Source organism: Biomphalaria glabrata, chromosome 3, assembly GCF_947242115.1.
Source record: "Biomphalaria glabrata chromosome 3, xgBioGlab47.1, whole genome shotgun sequence".
NCBI lineage: Eukaryota > Metazoa > Mollusca > Gastropoda > Planorbidae > Biomphalaria > Biomphalaria glabrata.
The window spans coordinates 33,291,101-33,309,283 of record NC_074713.1 but is presented as its reverse complement, the minus strand read 5'-3'; the positions used below and the strand labels follow the sequence as shown (position 1 = coordinate 33,309,283).

Here is an 18,183-nt window from a genome sequence, read left to right as displayed (position 1 = left end):
TCCTGACATCTACAGCTTATTACTTATTAGTGGGGTTCGGGGCGAAGCCCCAACGCCAAAAGCGTTTTCTTGCATTCTTCACTGCAGAAAGGCATTCTCCTGACATCTACAGCTCATTGTTTATCAGTGGGGTTCGGGGCGAAGCCACGACTCCAAAAGCGTTTCCTTGCATTTTTCACGGCTGAAACGCATTCTCCTGACATCTACAGCTCATTATTTATTAATTGGGTTCGGGGCGAAGCCTCAACGCCAAAAGCGTTTTCTTGCATTCTTCACTGCAGAAAGGCATTCTCCTGACATCTACTTCTCATTGTTTATCAGTGGGGTTCGGGGCGAACCCCGTACTCCAAAAGCGTTTTCTTGCATTCTACTGCAGTAACGCATTCTCCTGACCTACAGCTCATTATTCATTCTATTATAAAGGAGCTTTTGAATAAAGTGGAAAAATATTCTAATATTAATTTATAGTCCCTTAATACATTGCAAATACAACCGATTTGTTCTTTGAAAAGATAAGATACCCCACATATTTAGATTAAGGCTTTGAGGATCGCCGCCGAAAAAAAAAATCCATTAATAATATTCAATAAAATGTAAGCATAAATTGTGAGTTATAGTCCTAAATTTATTTAACTACAAAAATATCAGATTGAGTAAAGGTTGGAAAAAGTCGACTAGGAAAAGGTTATCTGGCTTTTGAACTCATCTCAACCGTGACTGTTATATTGAAAAATTTCGTTTGAATTATAACTTTCCAAAGCAAAGTCTTTCTTAAAATAGTTATGATAAATTCATGTGAATTTACACAAACTCTGTCTGGAAAGGGGAAGGGCGGTAAAATGAAAACGATTAATCCTCGCTCCTTTTTATAATTTCTGCTAATGATTGCATTTTGCATTAAAGAATAGAGGTTGGGCGACTCGATATAAGAATTTACTTTATAGCATATATAAATTATATAAGTGACAGATTTGTTAAATTTTGTAATTTCTTACTATAATACAAAAAGAAAAAGTATTGGTTTGTCCGATGGGGGGAAGGTGATTGCATGTATCGCACTTCCACCTGTTTATATTATATAGATATTCGACTAATTTTGTTCACATGCTATGATTTCTCCATAAAAGTAGGACCGCCCCCCCCACTCAAATGGTTTAGATGGGAAGGGCAGTAGAGGTATTCGCTCCTCCCCTTCCAATCGGCCAAAGATGAAGGACATAATATAAAGACCAGTTAAAATACCAATAACAAGTTTTAATCATATGGATATTTAATTGATTCTGTTAGCAAGCTGTGATTTCTGCAATTAAATAGGACCGCCCCCCCACTCGAAAGTTTATGGTGGGTGGGGGGGGGGGGGTGGATTGATGCCATCGCCCCCTCCCGACCCTACCAAATCGGCCAAAATACTAGAAAGGGGGGGGGGCGAAATAATCTAAAAATAGGTTGAAATATAAATAATTAGTATATATTATTAACATAAGTAATAAATTCGAATACAAATTGTGTGAATTCTATACTTGTAGGACCGCCCCCCCCCCTGGATCCGCCAGTGCTGCCGAGTGTTTACTATTTTATAGGCGGCTGCGTTTCACTACCAATTTAGCTACTAGATTTGTAGGATCTTAGTAAGTTTACTAAGCTACCGTTTGCAACTATATTCATAGGGTCCTAATGGACCTCCTTCACCAATCGTAAACAAACAAAATTTAGTCACGTGATCATATTGATAAAACAACGGAAAAAACTGTCTCGTGACTGCCACTATGTATTAAAATTAGATCGTAATTTGTATAGAGGCAAAATATTGTTTGTTTACGATTGGTGAGTGAGGTCCATTCGCCACCGACTAATATAGCAACCGCGTTTATCTTATCTTATATGATACAGACGTTACTTTAAAAAAGAAGATGATTACGCGTCATGCATGACCTAAATTCCGCCAAGTCACTGGTTTTCCTGGCTAGCTCAGGCAACCCATTTCATGTTCTTATAGCGCTAGAGAAGAAGGAGCTTTTGTACAAATTTGTCCTAGCATATGGGACGATGAATGTGCCTTTATCTTTGTGTCTTTCTGTGTATTTTATTAAATTTTGTTTATGTATTTGAAGATTATGGTTTAGTGTTTTATGTATAATTGCTACTTTACTTTTAGTTACATCCGAGCAGATCTCAGGATATGAAGGCTTTCCAAATTTAATGATTTTACTAAAGGTGTTACTCTAGTCAAATATGAATATTCGTTTGTTATGAACCTCACTGCTCTATTTTGTGTCTGTTTGTTAACTGTCACTGTGTAGAGCGTTGACACCCAAACTATATTGGCAACATTGCAGCTTCTTTCACGTTTCAAGCCATTTTTTTAAAATATATCGGAATTTCCCGAAGTCTTCCATCCGTGCACAGTTGAGCAGCTCTTCTAACAATCAGCCTATCCGTGTCCTAGTTCACCCATGGTTCACCATTTCGATGGAGGAGCTAGAGTAGACCGAGTAGAAAGCATTTTGTGGTAGGTTTAGGTCAACAGTTCAAGAGAAGGTCACGTGGGTAGTCAATACTAGATAGGAATCTCTTACTTAGCGACCAGTATGCCGGAAACAGATTCCACTGCCGAGATCTGCTCGGATGTAACTAAGAAAATTCGGAAAAGAAGAAGTCGTTCCAGCAGTCCAAGGAGAGGGTAGGAAGAGAGAATTCAGTCAATCTACTTTTATTAGAACTACTAGCCTGGCATTACCCGCGGCCTGCGGGTCTAAGTTTGTGTTTACTAATGTAGTGGATTGGATTTAGATGTATGTTAAACGTAGCTAATGATCCTTTCACGTTATTTCTCTTTCGCTACGAAAATAAAATTAGTTTTGCGAAAATGGGTTTACCCGAAACCGATACATTCATAACTATTAAAAACGAAAAGAGCGATAGCTTTGTTAAATGAATGGGATTATAAAGTGAACAATTAAACGAAATAATTTTTAGTACGCGATTCATGAATGAATATAGATCTAGGACTATCTCAACCCGGCTTCGCAGCTTTCGTAAACGAATGCAGTCTATTAAAAATGCTTTAGAAAACCAAATTTGAATGTTTATTTGATCAAAATATGAAATGAATGGACTATAATTAGTATGTTCATGTGTTAAAGTATAAAACTATCTGTGCTAAGAGAAGTTTTATCATCTTAGAGTTTTAGATCTCGGGATGGGATTATAAAGTAAACAATTTAATTAATCGAATTAATTTTTAGTAAGCGATTCATTACGGTATTGTCTAATGAAAGAATGTTTGTCAGGAAATCTGCAGTCACAGATATAACGAACTAATTAATTCAAAAAATGCTTTTGAAACACAAAATTGAAGGTTAATTTTATTAGCGGCCCCCGAAAGGGGAAAAGACGCTATTAGTTTTGTGCGAAATGTCTGTCCGTCTGTCCGTCCGTCCCGTTTAGATCTCGTAAACTAGAAGAGATATTGAAAATCCGACTTCACAATATTTTAGACCATTCAAAGTTCTGATGCAACGGCTACTTTTTTTTTTCCTGAAAGCGAAAATTCTAATTTTTAAAATTAATTATGCAAGCAGTTTTTTATAAGAAAAAGCTAATTAGTATGCATTATATGTTAGACCTAATTTAAGACGAATAGTAATCCTATAAACATCATTTTCGTGAACATTTTTTCTATATAGCGGAAATTATTTATTTATTTTTTTTTTTGAGGATTCGAATATGAGATTGAGCCTTTTCAAAACAATTAACTTATTTAGTTCGAACCGAGGGTCCCGGGTTCGAATCCTGGTGAAGACTGGGATTTTCAACTTCTGAGTCTACTCAGCTCTAATGGGTTCCTGACATTAGTTGGGGAAAAGCAAAGGCGGTTGGTCGTTGTGCTGGCTACATGACACCCTCGTTAACCGTAGGCCACAAAAACAGATGAATTTTACATCATCTGCCATATAGACCACAAACTAGTTAGGCCAGGTTCACATCTAACTTTACATTCACTTTCACGTATCCTTTGATCTGCGGGACGGTTGGGGCACTACTCAAGATCTGTTAACCTTCTTTCTCCATTCTTATCTCTCATTTGTCTTTGATATAATTTCATTCGGATTTTCTTTCTGAAAATATTGAAGCCTACCTGGGTGGACCACTGGTCGTGCGGTTTGCCCGCTGGACTGTCGTTTGGATTTATCGACGATCGAAGGTTCAAACCCTGCCTGCTCCCATCCCCCGTCGTCCAGCGGGAGGTTTGGACTAGGAAGTAAACTATCTTCAACTCTGAAGGATTATCCGAATTATGTAAAACATTTTACTTCGGGGGCCGATTTTGAGTTTGTGTTTCCACACAAACTGTCTTTTGTAACCTTGTTATATAATAGAATCAATGGATCTTTTTTTGTATTTTCATGTGTCAAAGTAAAAAACTATCTGCGCAAAGTGTATTTCTAAAAATTAGATCTAGGTCTAAATCCTTTCGATCTTTTCTATGTCAACATTGTAGACATGGCCTAGATCCATAAAATACTATAGCTGTAATAGAGTCGGACAACTTTTTTTTTTTTAGGGTCTTAAGTTTGTTTTAGGGCTACAATACATACACTAAGGTCTAAGTTGGTACCTAAGAAACATTCCTGCCAAGTTTTATCAAGATTGGTCAAGCGGTTTTGATGTCTATAAGTAACATACATACACCTCACATTCTACTTTATAGTATAGATTCAGACTAAGGCCTAACACGGCCTGTGTTTGAAGGCGGAATTATAGCAACACCCCAAATCTAGATCCAAATATCATATAGATTTAGTTGTTTTTTTTTTGTCGTGTACAGTTCATGCAAGCTACCATAATACATATCTCTAACATAAACATTTTTGAGAACGTGGCTTAGACTAAAGCAGAAAGAAAACCCTAAAGCCTAATGAAGTAGACTAATCAAAAAGACACGAGAAAGTATGTTTCTTATTCCATAGGCTTGGACAAATTACGATAAGAACTCCTTTTTCATTTACTTTTAGTAGAGCATGCAGAGGCAGAGGGTTGCTAGTTTAAGCCAAGAAAACAGGAAGAGTTGGTGGAGAGTTGAAGTTACTATTGAATAGGATCGATGCTGTTAACACAAAGATAGGGCGTAACAAATATTTGGATTTCATGTGTCATTCATTAGAAAATATTGTAGGCCGTAGGTCTATCTAGATCTCTGGCTATAATCTAACAATAAACAGAAAAGGAAAAGTGGTTTGAGTGCTGGGACAAGTCCCAATAAGCCCGTGGAGTCTGGGAGCGCATGAGGCGCCCTGACCACACTTCCCCGTGATGGAGGCTGTTCAGGCCTGAGCAAGCTATTATAGCACAGTGCAGGACATGTCACTGACCTGTTGGCTCATATTTCTCTCGGCTATGGCCAAATTTTGACTCACGGTGCCCCAACTGCTGGGAAGAAGAGGAAACCATGTCTCACATTCTGTTCGACAGCCCTAGACTTGCTGATCTCCGCCTCGACAGGTCTGTGAAACTCAAAATTCTCGACCTGTTTGGTGACATGTATACACTACGCAAGACAGCAGGGTTTCTGTCCAGGGCTTTTGCAAGAGAGGATTTAAGCCACTCAAGCCCTCACTCTAATGGAGTTTGATGATGATGATGATGATAATGATGATGATGATCTCTATCTGTCCATTTCTTTGTTTGACATGTTTCGGATGCTCCTTTAGTATTGTTGGTGCTTACATTCGAACCCAAACAACTGAAGAATTAGAACCCGAGACGATCGAGACGACAGTTCAGAGCGCAGACTACGAGACCAAGCAGATACATGTGAAGATTTGAGCAACTTAATATCCGTTCAAAGTGGAGGCCAAATGTGAAGCTTTGATGAACTAAATGGTCATTAAAAGTGGAGGCCGAATTTGAAGCTATGATGACCTTAATTTAATGTCCATTAAGCGTGGATTCCAAGTGTGAATTAATGAACTGACCTTCCTGCCCGAGATGTCCGTCATATCATAGCGCATGAAGATAATGAGCCCCATTCTTGTCTCCCGAGTGAAGTGTTCCCCACATCGGCCCTCCATACATGGTCCACCAAAGGGACGTCACTCCGAAGACAGACCCTTGAAAAAAGGAGTCTTTCATCTTTCCGAAGTACACCGATTTCAAATCACGTGATTATCAACTGAACGCCTTGATTAATCTGAGAAACAGGGCCAAGTCAAGTAGATTTGAGTTCGTTGGTTCAATTCTAACCACATGTTTCAAATTATTGACGGTTCACAAAGAACAGAAGTAACAAATAGATTATACCTGACACAGAATAAACAGAAGTAACAAATAGATTATACCTGACACAGAATAAACAGAAGTATAGATTATACCTGACACAGAATAAACAGAAGTATAGATAATACCTGACACAGAATAAACAGAAGTATAGATTATACCTGACACAGAATAAACAGAAGTATAGATTTGGAAAAAAATAAAATAATTTAACATCATTTTATTTAATTCACGGGTTTCTAATTAAAATGTTGTTGTTTTTTTCGGCCTATCACACGCGCGCTGATAAAATTTGTTATCGCTGGGTTTTTGTTTTGGTCTAATTATTGTTTAGTCAATTCTTATAACTTTTTCTTACAATTAAAAAGGAATATAAAGCCTGTGTTCCTTGTAAGGATATTGTATACTGTTATCGATACATTATTAAACTTCACATAATGGTTTTGAGGACAGGTAGACCTAGAATTGGATGTCCATCATGTATACAATTTATGGTCAGGATGGTATAGAAATGCCCAGGCCGATTTGGACACCCAGTCCGCGTCTGTTGGCTACCTACCTAGAAGGAAAACTCTTCAAACCTTCTGCTTCTTTGCAACTATAACCAAACAAGACAAAGGCTTCGGTAGACAACCCTGAGGAAAAATCACTAGCCGGCGACCATTGGGCAGTACACAGTGTTACACCCTGGCAGAGCCTGCAACGCAGCTAATAAAACTGTATAGGCACTTGCTGTTTCTCTGGACACATCGGCTGCATGGAGGGGGGGGGGGGGACTGCTGTGTAGACAACATCGTCCCAGCGTTGGCATCTAATGCCTCTAGACCAGCGGTTCTCAACCTTTTAAGCTCGAGGACCCCTTTTTACAATCCCCCACTCTTCCGCCCCCCCCCCTTTTTGCTCACACACACACACACAGCAATAGAAGAATAGACCCACAGGTTGAGAACCCCTGCTCTAGACATTCATCTCATTTCTATTGATACGATCCAAAGTCGCTTCTAGACTGAAGAAGTCCATACAATTGTATGTCAATTTTTACATTTCTGTCTCTGTTTTATTGGTCTAACCATACTGTTAAGTCAATTATTGCATTTCTCTTTCATGTTTCTCAGATCCGCAACATCCAATGAGGTCTATGAAAATGGAGCAGTTCGTATTGATGTCTACCTGGCTATTGTTCTCTTTGCTGCAGCCGTCTTGGTCATTAAGTTGTTACCCAAATCATAAACATCTGTCCCATAGGCCTCTAGGTCTATCTCTTTGTATAGACAATTCAGACAATTTCAATAAGGAAATTAAAAAAAAAACAATTCTGTTGACTGGGAAAACATCAGATGTCAAATATTTTAAACTTTAAAAAAACTTGGAAAGTCAACATCATCTCAGCTGGAAACATCAGGCTCTGGAAACATCAGGTTAGGATATCACATCTAGAACTAAATGATGTCGTCAAAGTAAACAACAGAAAATAAAAACACAAATTTGAAAGAATGCATTATGTCTTCAGTTGTTTGAATGCGTTGGGGTACACGTTGTTCTTGTAGTTCATGGTCGTCCATTGTCTAAAGTCTATCTAGTCTGTCTATCTAGTCTGTCTATCTAGTCTGTCTATCTAGTCTGTCTATCTAGTCTGTCTGTCTAGTCTGTCTATCTAGTCTGTCTATCTAGTCTGTCTGTCTAGTCTGTCTGTCTAGTCTGTCTATCTAGTCTGTCTATCTAGTCTATCTATTTAGTCTGTCTATCTAGTCTGTCTATCTAGTCTATCTATCTAGTCTGTCTATCTAGTCTGTCTATCTAGTCTATCTATGTAGTCTATCTATCTAGTCTGTCTATCTAGTCTGTCTATCTAGTCTGTCTATCTAGTCTGTCTATCTAGTCTGTCTATCTAGTCTGTCTATCTAGTCTGTCTATCTAGTCTGTAACAGGTATGCAAATAATCCAATAAGTACGCAGCGTGACGATGTAGTAAGGTAAGGTAATAATCCACAGAGCTAACATGTACACAGATAATAGGTACACAGATAATAGGTACACAGATAATAGGTACACAGATAATAGGTACACAGATAATCCAATCAGTTCAGTGCGCGACGATATACTAAGGTACGTAAATAGTCCAATTGGTAAGTGTAGTGATACAGTCACATGTTATTTCTCGGCGTACAACGATGACTAGGAGAGCGCCAATAGGTACAAGTTAGTCCAACTTCAACCTATTAAAGATAAATAATCCAAAAGTGCTTGTACATTCGTGTAAAATAATCTAACAGTACTTGAGTAGAAAACTTCAGCTTCGATAATCCAAATATGTAAAGTCGCTGAAAAAAATAGAATGGCCATAAGTAAACAGAGGTCTACAAGGAGGACCTCCTGTATAGCAATGTGAGGTGAAACCTCGACAATGCAGGAGCGTATCAAGAGTTGGTGACGAGCGCTCACGTAGAAACGATGTATCAGCTGTCTTCAAGCAACGCCTTGAATTTTTCACCCACACAAATGTATCAGCTGTCTTCGAGCGACGCCTTGAATTTTTCACCCACACAAATGTATCGGGGTCGTCTTCAGTTTCTGCAGATGGTGATGTCACGCCGTGCTAAATCTCAAGATGTCAACAATAATGGAGAAATAAGCATTGACCTGGTATATACAAGCTATGTTAAGTCCGATTTGGTCAATGATAAAATAGGCTCTTTAGTAAATACGGTTCTAGTAGAAACGTTCAGCTTCTTTCTCTTGACGCAGTGTTATTAGAGTCGATCAGATCTGTGTAGTTCTAGGCGTTATCTACTTTGACCAAATCGGTGATTTCAATCAGTTTCCATTTTACGTTTACTGCATTGATAGAAGAAAAATAACAATTCGTATGTCAAGCGCTTGTTTAGAAGTCAGGTCAACCAGTGAAAAAATGCAGGCTCCGACTAGTTTAGGGACGATGACCTTGAGTTGAATACGTGTAAACTGGATACTAACGTGTTGACTGGCTTGATACAATTTAAAATAGCAGGCGTGTTACAGTTTAAAATAGTAAATGTAGAATAAAATCAGTTGCAATGCTAACAACTTGTACTTTGGTGAAAAATTTTGACAGGCTTCACAATTTGTATAGCGATCTTACTGGGGAAAAATAGTCCGTGTTCCTGAGTTCCTGAGTGCTCCAAGAAGTCCGTGCGTGTCAAGGACACATACTGGCTACCAAAATTTAAAACAGTTTAAATGGTGTAATGTTGAAGAATGCGAATGTCGTGGAATGCTAGGATCGTGCTTCCTGGAGTACTCCTGACACGTGACAAACATATATACCACAAATTGACTTAAGTCCGTTTCAGCAGACAAATATAAAGTTTATTTGACAACAATAATAATAATACTGCGCTCCTTGGTAGTGCTACAAGTCAAGAAAATCCTGTCCGCATAACAGCGGTATCAAAAATATCCAATACGTTAAACTCTTCAGAGTATATTACAAATCACGTCCGCATCTCAGCGGGTAACACTGTACAGAATAATAATACATGTCTCAAAAAGACCACTGGCATCAACTGCCTCAAAGATACTTCTTAATTGTAAATACTGCTCGACTTTTCTAAGTCGCTACTGTCCGTCCCGGACCAAAATCTACTACTTGACCAACCGGTCCAAAGGATACCACTTGACTGACTTGACTGAACTCAAAGTCAACTTTATTCATTCTACTTCCTGTTTTCTACATCAGGAATTCTACGTGTCTTTCAACGTCTTAACATGACGTGAACATTCAATCAGGCAATGTGTCAACTGAGACGTGAACATTCAATCAGGCAATGTGTCAACTGAGACGTGAACATTCAATCAGGCAATGTGTCAACTGAGACGTGAACATTCAATCAGGCAATGTGTCAACTGAGACGTGAACATTCAATCAGGCAATGTGTCAACTGAGACTGGAACATTTAATCAGGCAATGTGTCAACTGAGACTGGAACATTCAATCAGGCAATGTGTCAACTGAGACGTGAACATTCAATCAGGCAATGTGTCAACTGAGACTGGAACATTTAATCAGGCAATGTGTCAACTGAGACTGGAACATTCAATCAGGCAATGTGTCAACTGAGACGTGAACATTCAATCAGGCAATGTGTCAACTGAGACGTGAACATTCAATCAGGCAATGAGACTGGAACATTCAATCAGGCAATGTGTCAACTGAGACGTGAACATTCAATCAGGCAATGTGTCAACTGAGACGTGAACATTCAATCAGGCAATGTGTCAACTGAGACTGGAACATTCAATCAGGCAATGTGTCAACTGAGACTGGAACATTCAATCAGGCAATGTGTCAACTGAGACGTGAACATTCAATCAGGCAATGTGTCAACTGAGACTGGAACATTTAATCAGGCAATGTGTCAACTGAGACTGGAACATTCAATCAGGCAATGTGTCAACTGAGACGTGAACATTCAATCAGGCAATGTGTCAACTGAGACTGGAACATTTAATCAGGCAATGTGTCAACTGAGACTGGAACATTCAATCAGGCAATGTGTCAACTGAGACGTGAACATTCAATCAGGCAATGTGTCAACTGAGACGTGAACATTCAATCAGGCAATGAGACTGGAACATTCAATCAGGCAATGTGTCAACTGAGACTGGAACATTCAATCAGGCAATGTGTCAACTGAGACTGGAACATTCAATCAGGCAATGTGTCAACTGAGACGTGAACATTCAATCAGGCAATGTGTCAACTGAGACTGGAACATTCAATCAGGCAATTTGTCAACTGAGACTGGAACATTCAATCAGGCAATGTCAACTGAGACTGGAACATTCAATCAGGCAATGTGTCAACTGAGACGTGAACATTCAATCAGGCAATGTGTCAACTGAGACGTGAACATTCAATCAGGCAATGTGTCAACTGAGACTGGAACATTCAATCAGGCAATGTGTCAACTGAGACGTGAACATTCAATCAGTCAATGTGTCAACTGAGACTGTGACATTATCTAGTCTGTCCTTGTGTGTTGTAAAGGCAATCTAATATGTCCTTGTTTTTATGAAGTCTATCTAGTCTGTCCATCTAGTCAGTCTATCTAGTTTGACATTGAGTATTATGAAGTCCATGGTGGACAACCTATGGAGCATGCGCCAAAAGTGACGCATTGCACGATTACAAGTGGCGCACTACAACCCTGAGATAATATAACAAAAAAAAGTCTGCTGGTAAAACTAATGAGACCGATCTGCAGAGACTAGATTGATGTCTAGCTCAATAGCTGCTATGACGTCAAAAAGACCCAAATATAGTGAAAAGTGAAGGGCTGTGTCTGAAGTTTTATCCATTAGCTTTGTCATCGAATTTACATCGAGGAACTTTTCAGCACTATAGGCCTACAGTAATTAGATTAATGTATTCTTTTGGGTTGAATGTAAGTGTCATCCCTAAGGAAAAAAAAACGTTGCACTACATACTGTGATGTTAAAAAAAAAGAACTACAGAAAGTGTTAGCAAGAGTCAGTTTAATGAAATGGGTGAACATTCATTCTAATATATTTCGAGTCCTTTTGAAAAACCCTAACCCAATGTTTTAGAGAGCCATTTCTCGTCAAATATGTGATCTTTGCAGACACTCTATGCAACAGATACGTTGAAATAGAAGAAAGCCAGAATCTTAATTTTCACAAAGTATATGTGGTCAAGAAACAAAGAGGATATCAAAGAGAAGTTGTGCAAGAAGCAAGTCTCCTACGACCTCAACCTTGTCTTGAGTCAAAAGTGATTGAAAGAAAGATGAATGAAATCGCTCTCTCAATGCAGACACAAGACACATTGAGGAACTTTCTCTGGGTGTATCTGAGTAGGCGCTTTCTTTTCATTCTCCTTGTTGATAATTGGGATTTGGCCTAGTTAAGCATTGTATGAGAAACATAGATGATAATTTCAATATCTTTAAAGGACTTACTGACCTTAATTAACGTTAAAAAACAACAACAAGTAAGCCCGACATAGTTTAGAAAGTCATGTCATGTTTGGAAAATTATCAGTCAAATTTGTAGTCAACTCTTGAGTGTCTACTGATGGGACAACACCAATAATTGGTAGAGTTACTTGAACAGTAACGTTGTGTGGTTAGGTCTTTTTCAATATCATTGCATTATATACCAAGAAGTTCTGTATGCAAAAACCAAAATGACTTTGCAGTAACAACTTGCTTCCTCTCTTAGTGTCAGTGGATTCCTAATGAACATGATGAAGGTCAAGCCAATTCTACAGCCCACATTAAAAATAAAAGGATTACAGTCGAACTTTGATAGTCATTGGAAAGATTGGGTTGAAGAAGACGAAGACTGTAAGCTTGTATTGATACATTCTCTTGCATTTACATCAAACGAAATATTCTAAAGAAGCCTAGCATTATAGTCATGGAAGCCTAGCAATATACTCATGGAAGCCTAGCAATATAGTCATGAAGGCCTAGCAATATAGTCATGGAAGCCTAGCATTAAAGTCATGGAAGCCTAGCATTATAGTCATGGAAGCCTAGCAATATAGCCATGGAGGCCTAGCAATATACTGATGGAAGCCTATCAATATATTCATGGAAGCCTAGCATTATAGTCATGGAGGCCTAGCAATATACTCATGGAAACCTAGCAATAAAGTCATGGAAGCCTATCAATATACACATGGAAGCCTAGCAATATAGACATGGAGGCCTAGCAATATAGTCATGGAAGCCTAGCAATATAGTCATGGAAGCCTAGCAATATACTGATGGAAGCCTATCAATATATTCATGGAAGCCTAGCAATATTTTGATGGAAGCCTAGCAATATACTCATGGAGGCCTAGCAATATAGTCATGGAGGCCTAGCAATATACTCATGGAAGCCTAGCAATATAGTCATGGAGGCCTAGCAATATAGTCATGGAAGCCTAGCAATATACTCATGGAGGCCTAGCATTATAGTCATGGAGGCCTAGCAATATAGTCATGGAGGCCTAGCAATATAGTCATGGAGGCCTAGCAATATAGTCATGGAGGCCTAGCAATATACTCATGGAGGCCTAGAAATATAGTCATGGAAGCCTAGCAATATACTCATGGAGGCCTAGCATTATAGTCATGGAGGCCTAGCAATATAGTCATGGAGGCCTAGCAATATAGTCATGGAGGCCTAGCAATATACTCATGGAGGCCTAGAAATATAGTCATGGAGGCCTAGAAATATAGTCATGGAAGCCTAGCAATATACTCATGGAGGCCTAGCATTATAGTCATGGAGGCCTAGCAATATAGTCATGGAGGCCTAGCAATATAGTCATGGAGGCCTAGCAATATAGTCATGGAGGCCTAGCAATATACTCATGGAGGCCTAGAAATATAGTCATGGAAGCCTAGCAATATAGTCATGGAAGCCTTGCAATATACTCATGGAATCCTAGCAATATACTGATGGAAGACAAGCAGTATACTCATGGAAGCCTAGCAAAATACTGATGAAAGCCTAGCAATATACTGATGGAAGCCTAGCAATATACTCATGGAAGCCTAGCAATATATTGATGGAAGTCTAGCAGTATAATCATAGAAGCCTAGCAATATACTCATGGAGGCCTAGAAATATAGTCATGGAGGCCTAGCAATATAGTCATGGAGGCCTAGCAATATAGTCATGGAGGCCTAGCAATATAGTCATGGAGGCCTAGCAATATACTCATGGAGGCCTAGAAATATAGTCATGGAAGCCTAGCAATATAGTCATGGAAGCCTTGCAATATACTCATGGAATCCTAGCAATATATTGATGGAAGACAAGCAGTATACTCATGGAAGCCTAGCAAAATACTGATGAAAGCCTAGCAATATACTGATGGAAGCCTAGCAATATACTCATGGAAGCCTAGCAATATATTGATGGAAGTCTAGCAGTATAATCATAGAAGCCTAGCAATATAGTCATGGAGGCCTAGCAATATAGTCATGGAAGCCTAGCAATATACTCATGGAGGCCTAGCGTTATAGTCATGGAGGCCTAGCAATATAGTCATGGAGGCCTAGCAATATAGTCATGGAGGCCTAGCAATATAGTCATGGAGGCCTAGCAATATACTCATGGAGGCCTAGAAATATAGTCATGGAAGCCTAGCAATATAGTCACGGAAGCCTAGCAATATAGTCATGGAAGCCTAGCAATATAGTCATGGAAGCCTAGCAATATACTTATGGAAGCCTAGCAATATATTCATGGAGGCCTAGCAATATAGTCATGGAGGCCTAGCAATATACTCATGGAGGCCTAGAAATATAGTCATGGAAGCCTAGCAATATAGTCACGGAAGCCTAGCAATATAGTCATGGAAGCCTAGCAATATACTTATGGAAGCCTAGCAATATAGTCATGGAAGCCTAGCAATATACTCATGGAAGCCTAGCAATATATTGATGGAAGACAAGCAGTATACACATGGAAACCTAGCAAAATACTGATGGAAGACTAGAAATATACTGATGGAAGCCTATCGATATACTCATGGAAGCCTTGCAATATACTCATGGAAGCCTAGCAATATACTCATGGAAGCCTAGCAATATGCTCATGGAAGCCTAGCAATATATTAATGGAAGCCTAGCAATATAGTCATGGAAGCCTTGCAATATACTCATGGAAGCCTAGCAATATGGATGGCTGCCTGGTCGTGCGGTTTGCACGCTGGACTGTCGTTCGGACTTATCGATGGTCCCGGGTTCAAACCCTGCCCGCTCCCATCCCCCGCCGTCCTGCGGGAGGTTTTGACTAGGAAGTAATTATCTTCAACTCTGAAGGAACATCCGAAATAAGTAAAACATTTTACAAACAATATACTCATGGAAGCCTAGCAATATATTGATGGAAGTCTAGCAATATACTCATGGAAGCCTAGCAATATACTCATGGAAGTCTAGCAATATACTCATGGAAGCCTTGCAATATACTCATGGAAGCCTAACAATATACTCATGGAAGCCCAGCATTATACTCATGGAAATCGATTATCTAAAAGCAAAATCGTTAATTAAAATAACCTGTGATGAACATCTGTCACTACCAACTGCATCTGAATGACTCATTTTTAGCAATTATTACCATGTGAACATTGTCCAGAACTAATGTCTGTAAATTCGAATCAACATAATTATTCGAGCAAAGAATTTAATCCATAATGGTACAAAATGATCGAAAAGTAATTGAGGTCGTGACTGTCCGATTAAATGTGAAGAGCCGTTTGCTGCTTTCAGTTGCGAATTTAACATTTAGTATTTCAGATTTGGTGAAATCAAACCGGTCAAATCTCATGCTGAATAAGAAATATTATAGCCATATTTAAAAAAAAAATGTAAAACTGATAACAGTGTTTATAATTGATTAGTAATATATTCAGATCAATGTTACTTCAGAAATGTCCATTTAGTAAGTTAGTACAATGTGTCACTTGTTTGTGTTTGTGAAATCCTTTCCTCTACATTTGCCCAGAAAATGTTTATAATTTTGATTTAAAAAAAAATGTTTTAGGACTACAAGGAATGGGTCAAAGAAGTCACTAAGCCAAGTCTAAATTAGTTTGTTGTGAGCCATTCCATTGAAGGATGAGAGACCAATGGGAAAAAAAAGGAGGGGACTTACAAAGTGAGTGGTTGGGGATGGGGGTGGGTATTATGGGTTGGGGTGAGTGGTTAAGTTTGGGGTGAGTGGTTATGGTTGGGGTGAGTGGTTACGGTTGGGGGTGCATGAGTGGTTGGGGTGGAGGTGGGGGTGTTTCAGTGAGTCTACCTTTGTCCGGAACAAACTAAACAGCCTAACTATTTCTAACGTAGCAAAGCACGGGTATCGGCTAGTTATAAATGTGGATTAAGGCTTTTCTTAACTAAAAAAAGAATGACGTCATTAGTTTATGTATTGAAAAAAATGCACATTTTGGCATTCTTTGTGCACATAAATGTGCGTGTCATCAGCTCTCGCAACAAAATGAAAGCGGCATGAAGCTACCAATGATTTATTTCCTGCTATTTATTTCATGTACCCAGACTGACTGTGGTTTTCAAGTTGCTGGTGTTAAGGTAATAGATCTAGAAGAGTGCCTAAATATGGCGGCATTATGATGTTTTCATTTAGTGATTTACCGATACAACTAGACACACCTCTATCTCTTTGTATAGACAATTCTGACAATTTAAATAAGGACACTTTAGAAAGACAATTCTGTTGACTGGGAAAACATCAGATGTCAAATATTTTAAACTTTAAAAAAACTTGGAAAGTCAACATCATCTGAGCTGGAAACATCTTTCACGTCGTTTGCTTATAAACTTAAAACTATTTAAATATAACAGATGTACTTTCAGCTATGGGTTTTATCTAGATCTACATAACATTTCCACCATCTCATGGACATTCTTTATTCAATAAAGACTCGTTGATAATATAGTCACAAAATATATTCTACTTTTATTGAAACAGTCCATGCAATATCCTTCTTCTTGACATTTCTTCTTGACATCAATCCTAGCCACGACTTCCTTGTCAATTGTATTTGTAACCGGATGCCCTTGTTTTCCAATTGTCCAATCCAGATGAATTCTTCATACTTCTTTAATATTCCAATATCGGGCTTCATTTTAACCAGACATGAAATTAATTTAGTTATTTCTATTTCATTTCAAGACAATTCGTGGAAACTAGTCGACAACAAAAGAATACAGTTTTTTTTTTTTGCTATTAAGTGACAAAATCGTTCCCATTAGGAAGCATCAGAATTCCTACCAAATACACATTAATTCCATGTGAGATTTCAATAATATTTTATGCTTGAAGAATGTCGTCATTTGTTAGACAGTGACTATTGGTTGGCATCCAGATCTTACGGTGCTAGCTACACATTCAATAGATTTGATTATATTTTTTTAATCAAATCAGTGTTCATATACATACATGCAGCTGGTATAAATTTGAAAGTAAGGTTTCACGTTTTCCTTGATATAATAAGTATGATATAGCATTTTAAAACCTTTTGATAGCATTTCATAAAACAATTTGAATATGTTTAGTCCAAATGAAAAAAAGTATATAGATCTATTTATTAATTGTGAATAAAATGTTCCAATATTTACCCACTGTCGTTTATTTTTCTTTTAGTTGTCAGTTATTCACAAAGTGCATTTTTTTTACTTTTTTACACATCCGGTGTGGGCAGCATCCCCGCACCCCCTAGTGATGCCACTGGAGCCTGCCTAGATATTAACTTATGTTAAACCTGTCTAGAATTTAGTCTACATATAAACTTGTCTCGATGTAAACATGTTAAACCTGTCTAGATATAAACTTGTATAGATGTAAACATGTTAAACCTGTCTAGAATTTAGTCTAGATATAAACTTGTCTAGATGTAAACATGTTAAACCTGTCTAGATATAAACTTGTTGAACTAACGAATGATGTGTTGTCTAGATATAAACTTGTTGAACTAACGATGTGTTGTCTAGATATAAACTTGTTCAACTAACGAATGATGTGTTGTCTAGATATAAACTTGTTGAACTAACGAGTGATGTGTTGTCTAGATATAAACTTGTTGAACTAACGAGTGATGTGTTGTCTAGATATAAACTTGTTGAACTAACGAGTGATGTGTTTTCTAGATATAAACTTGTTGAACTAACGATGTGATGTGTTGTCCCTCTAGAAAACAGCAACTTGTCTCTGATGCCTAAAAGACAACTCTCCTTGCACAGCCTGACTTCATCCAATAGCACACAGTTGAACCTAGCGGAGATCGAGTGGGTTCAAGATGGCGATCACAAACTCCCAGACCATTCAACTGCCCAGCAGATAGAAGTCTGCCAACATATGCCTACAGATGACTACAGGAGCACT

At 38.4% G+C, this 18,183-nt stretch overlaps 1 protein-coding gene and 1 long non-coding RNA gene across 3 annotated transcripts in view; both read left to right on the top strand.

Annotated features, from left to right (window-relative positions):
• Positions 1 to 2,423: 2,423 nt before the first annotated feature.
• Positions 2,424 to 7,772, top strand: LOC129925316 (uncharacterized). The gene is made up of 2 exons (XR_008777117.1): positions 2,424 to 2,680; positions 7,392 to 7,772. It is a non-coding gene; the product is annotated as an uncharacterized LOC129925316 (long non-coding RNA).
• An 8,439-nt stretch (positions 7,773 to 16,211) lies between these two features.
• LOC129925248 (serine/arginine repetitive matrix protein 4-like) overlaps positions 16,212 to 18,183 on the top strand; it is a 43,859-nt gene continuing 41,887 nt past the window's right edge. For both annotated transcript variants that reach the window (XM_056024623.1, XM_056024622.1), the window contains exons 1-2: positions 16,212 to 16,370; positions 17,993 to 18,183. The exon at positions 17,993 to 18,183 is cut by the window's right edge and continues 135 nt beyond it. In XM_056024623.1, coding sequence (XP_055880598.1) covers positions 18,013 to 18,183 — 171 coding nt within the window. In that variant the 5' untranslated portion in view covers positions 16,212 to 16,370; positions 17,993 to 18,012. The remainder of the gene's footprint in view (positions 16,371 to 17,992) is intronic.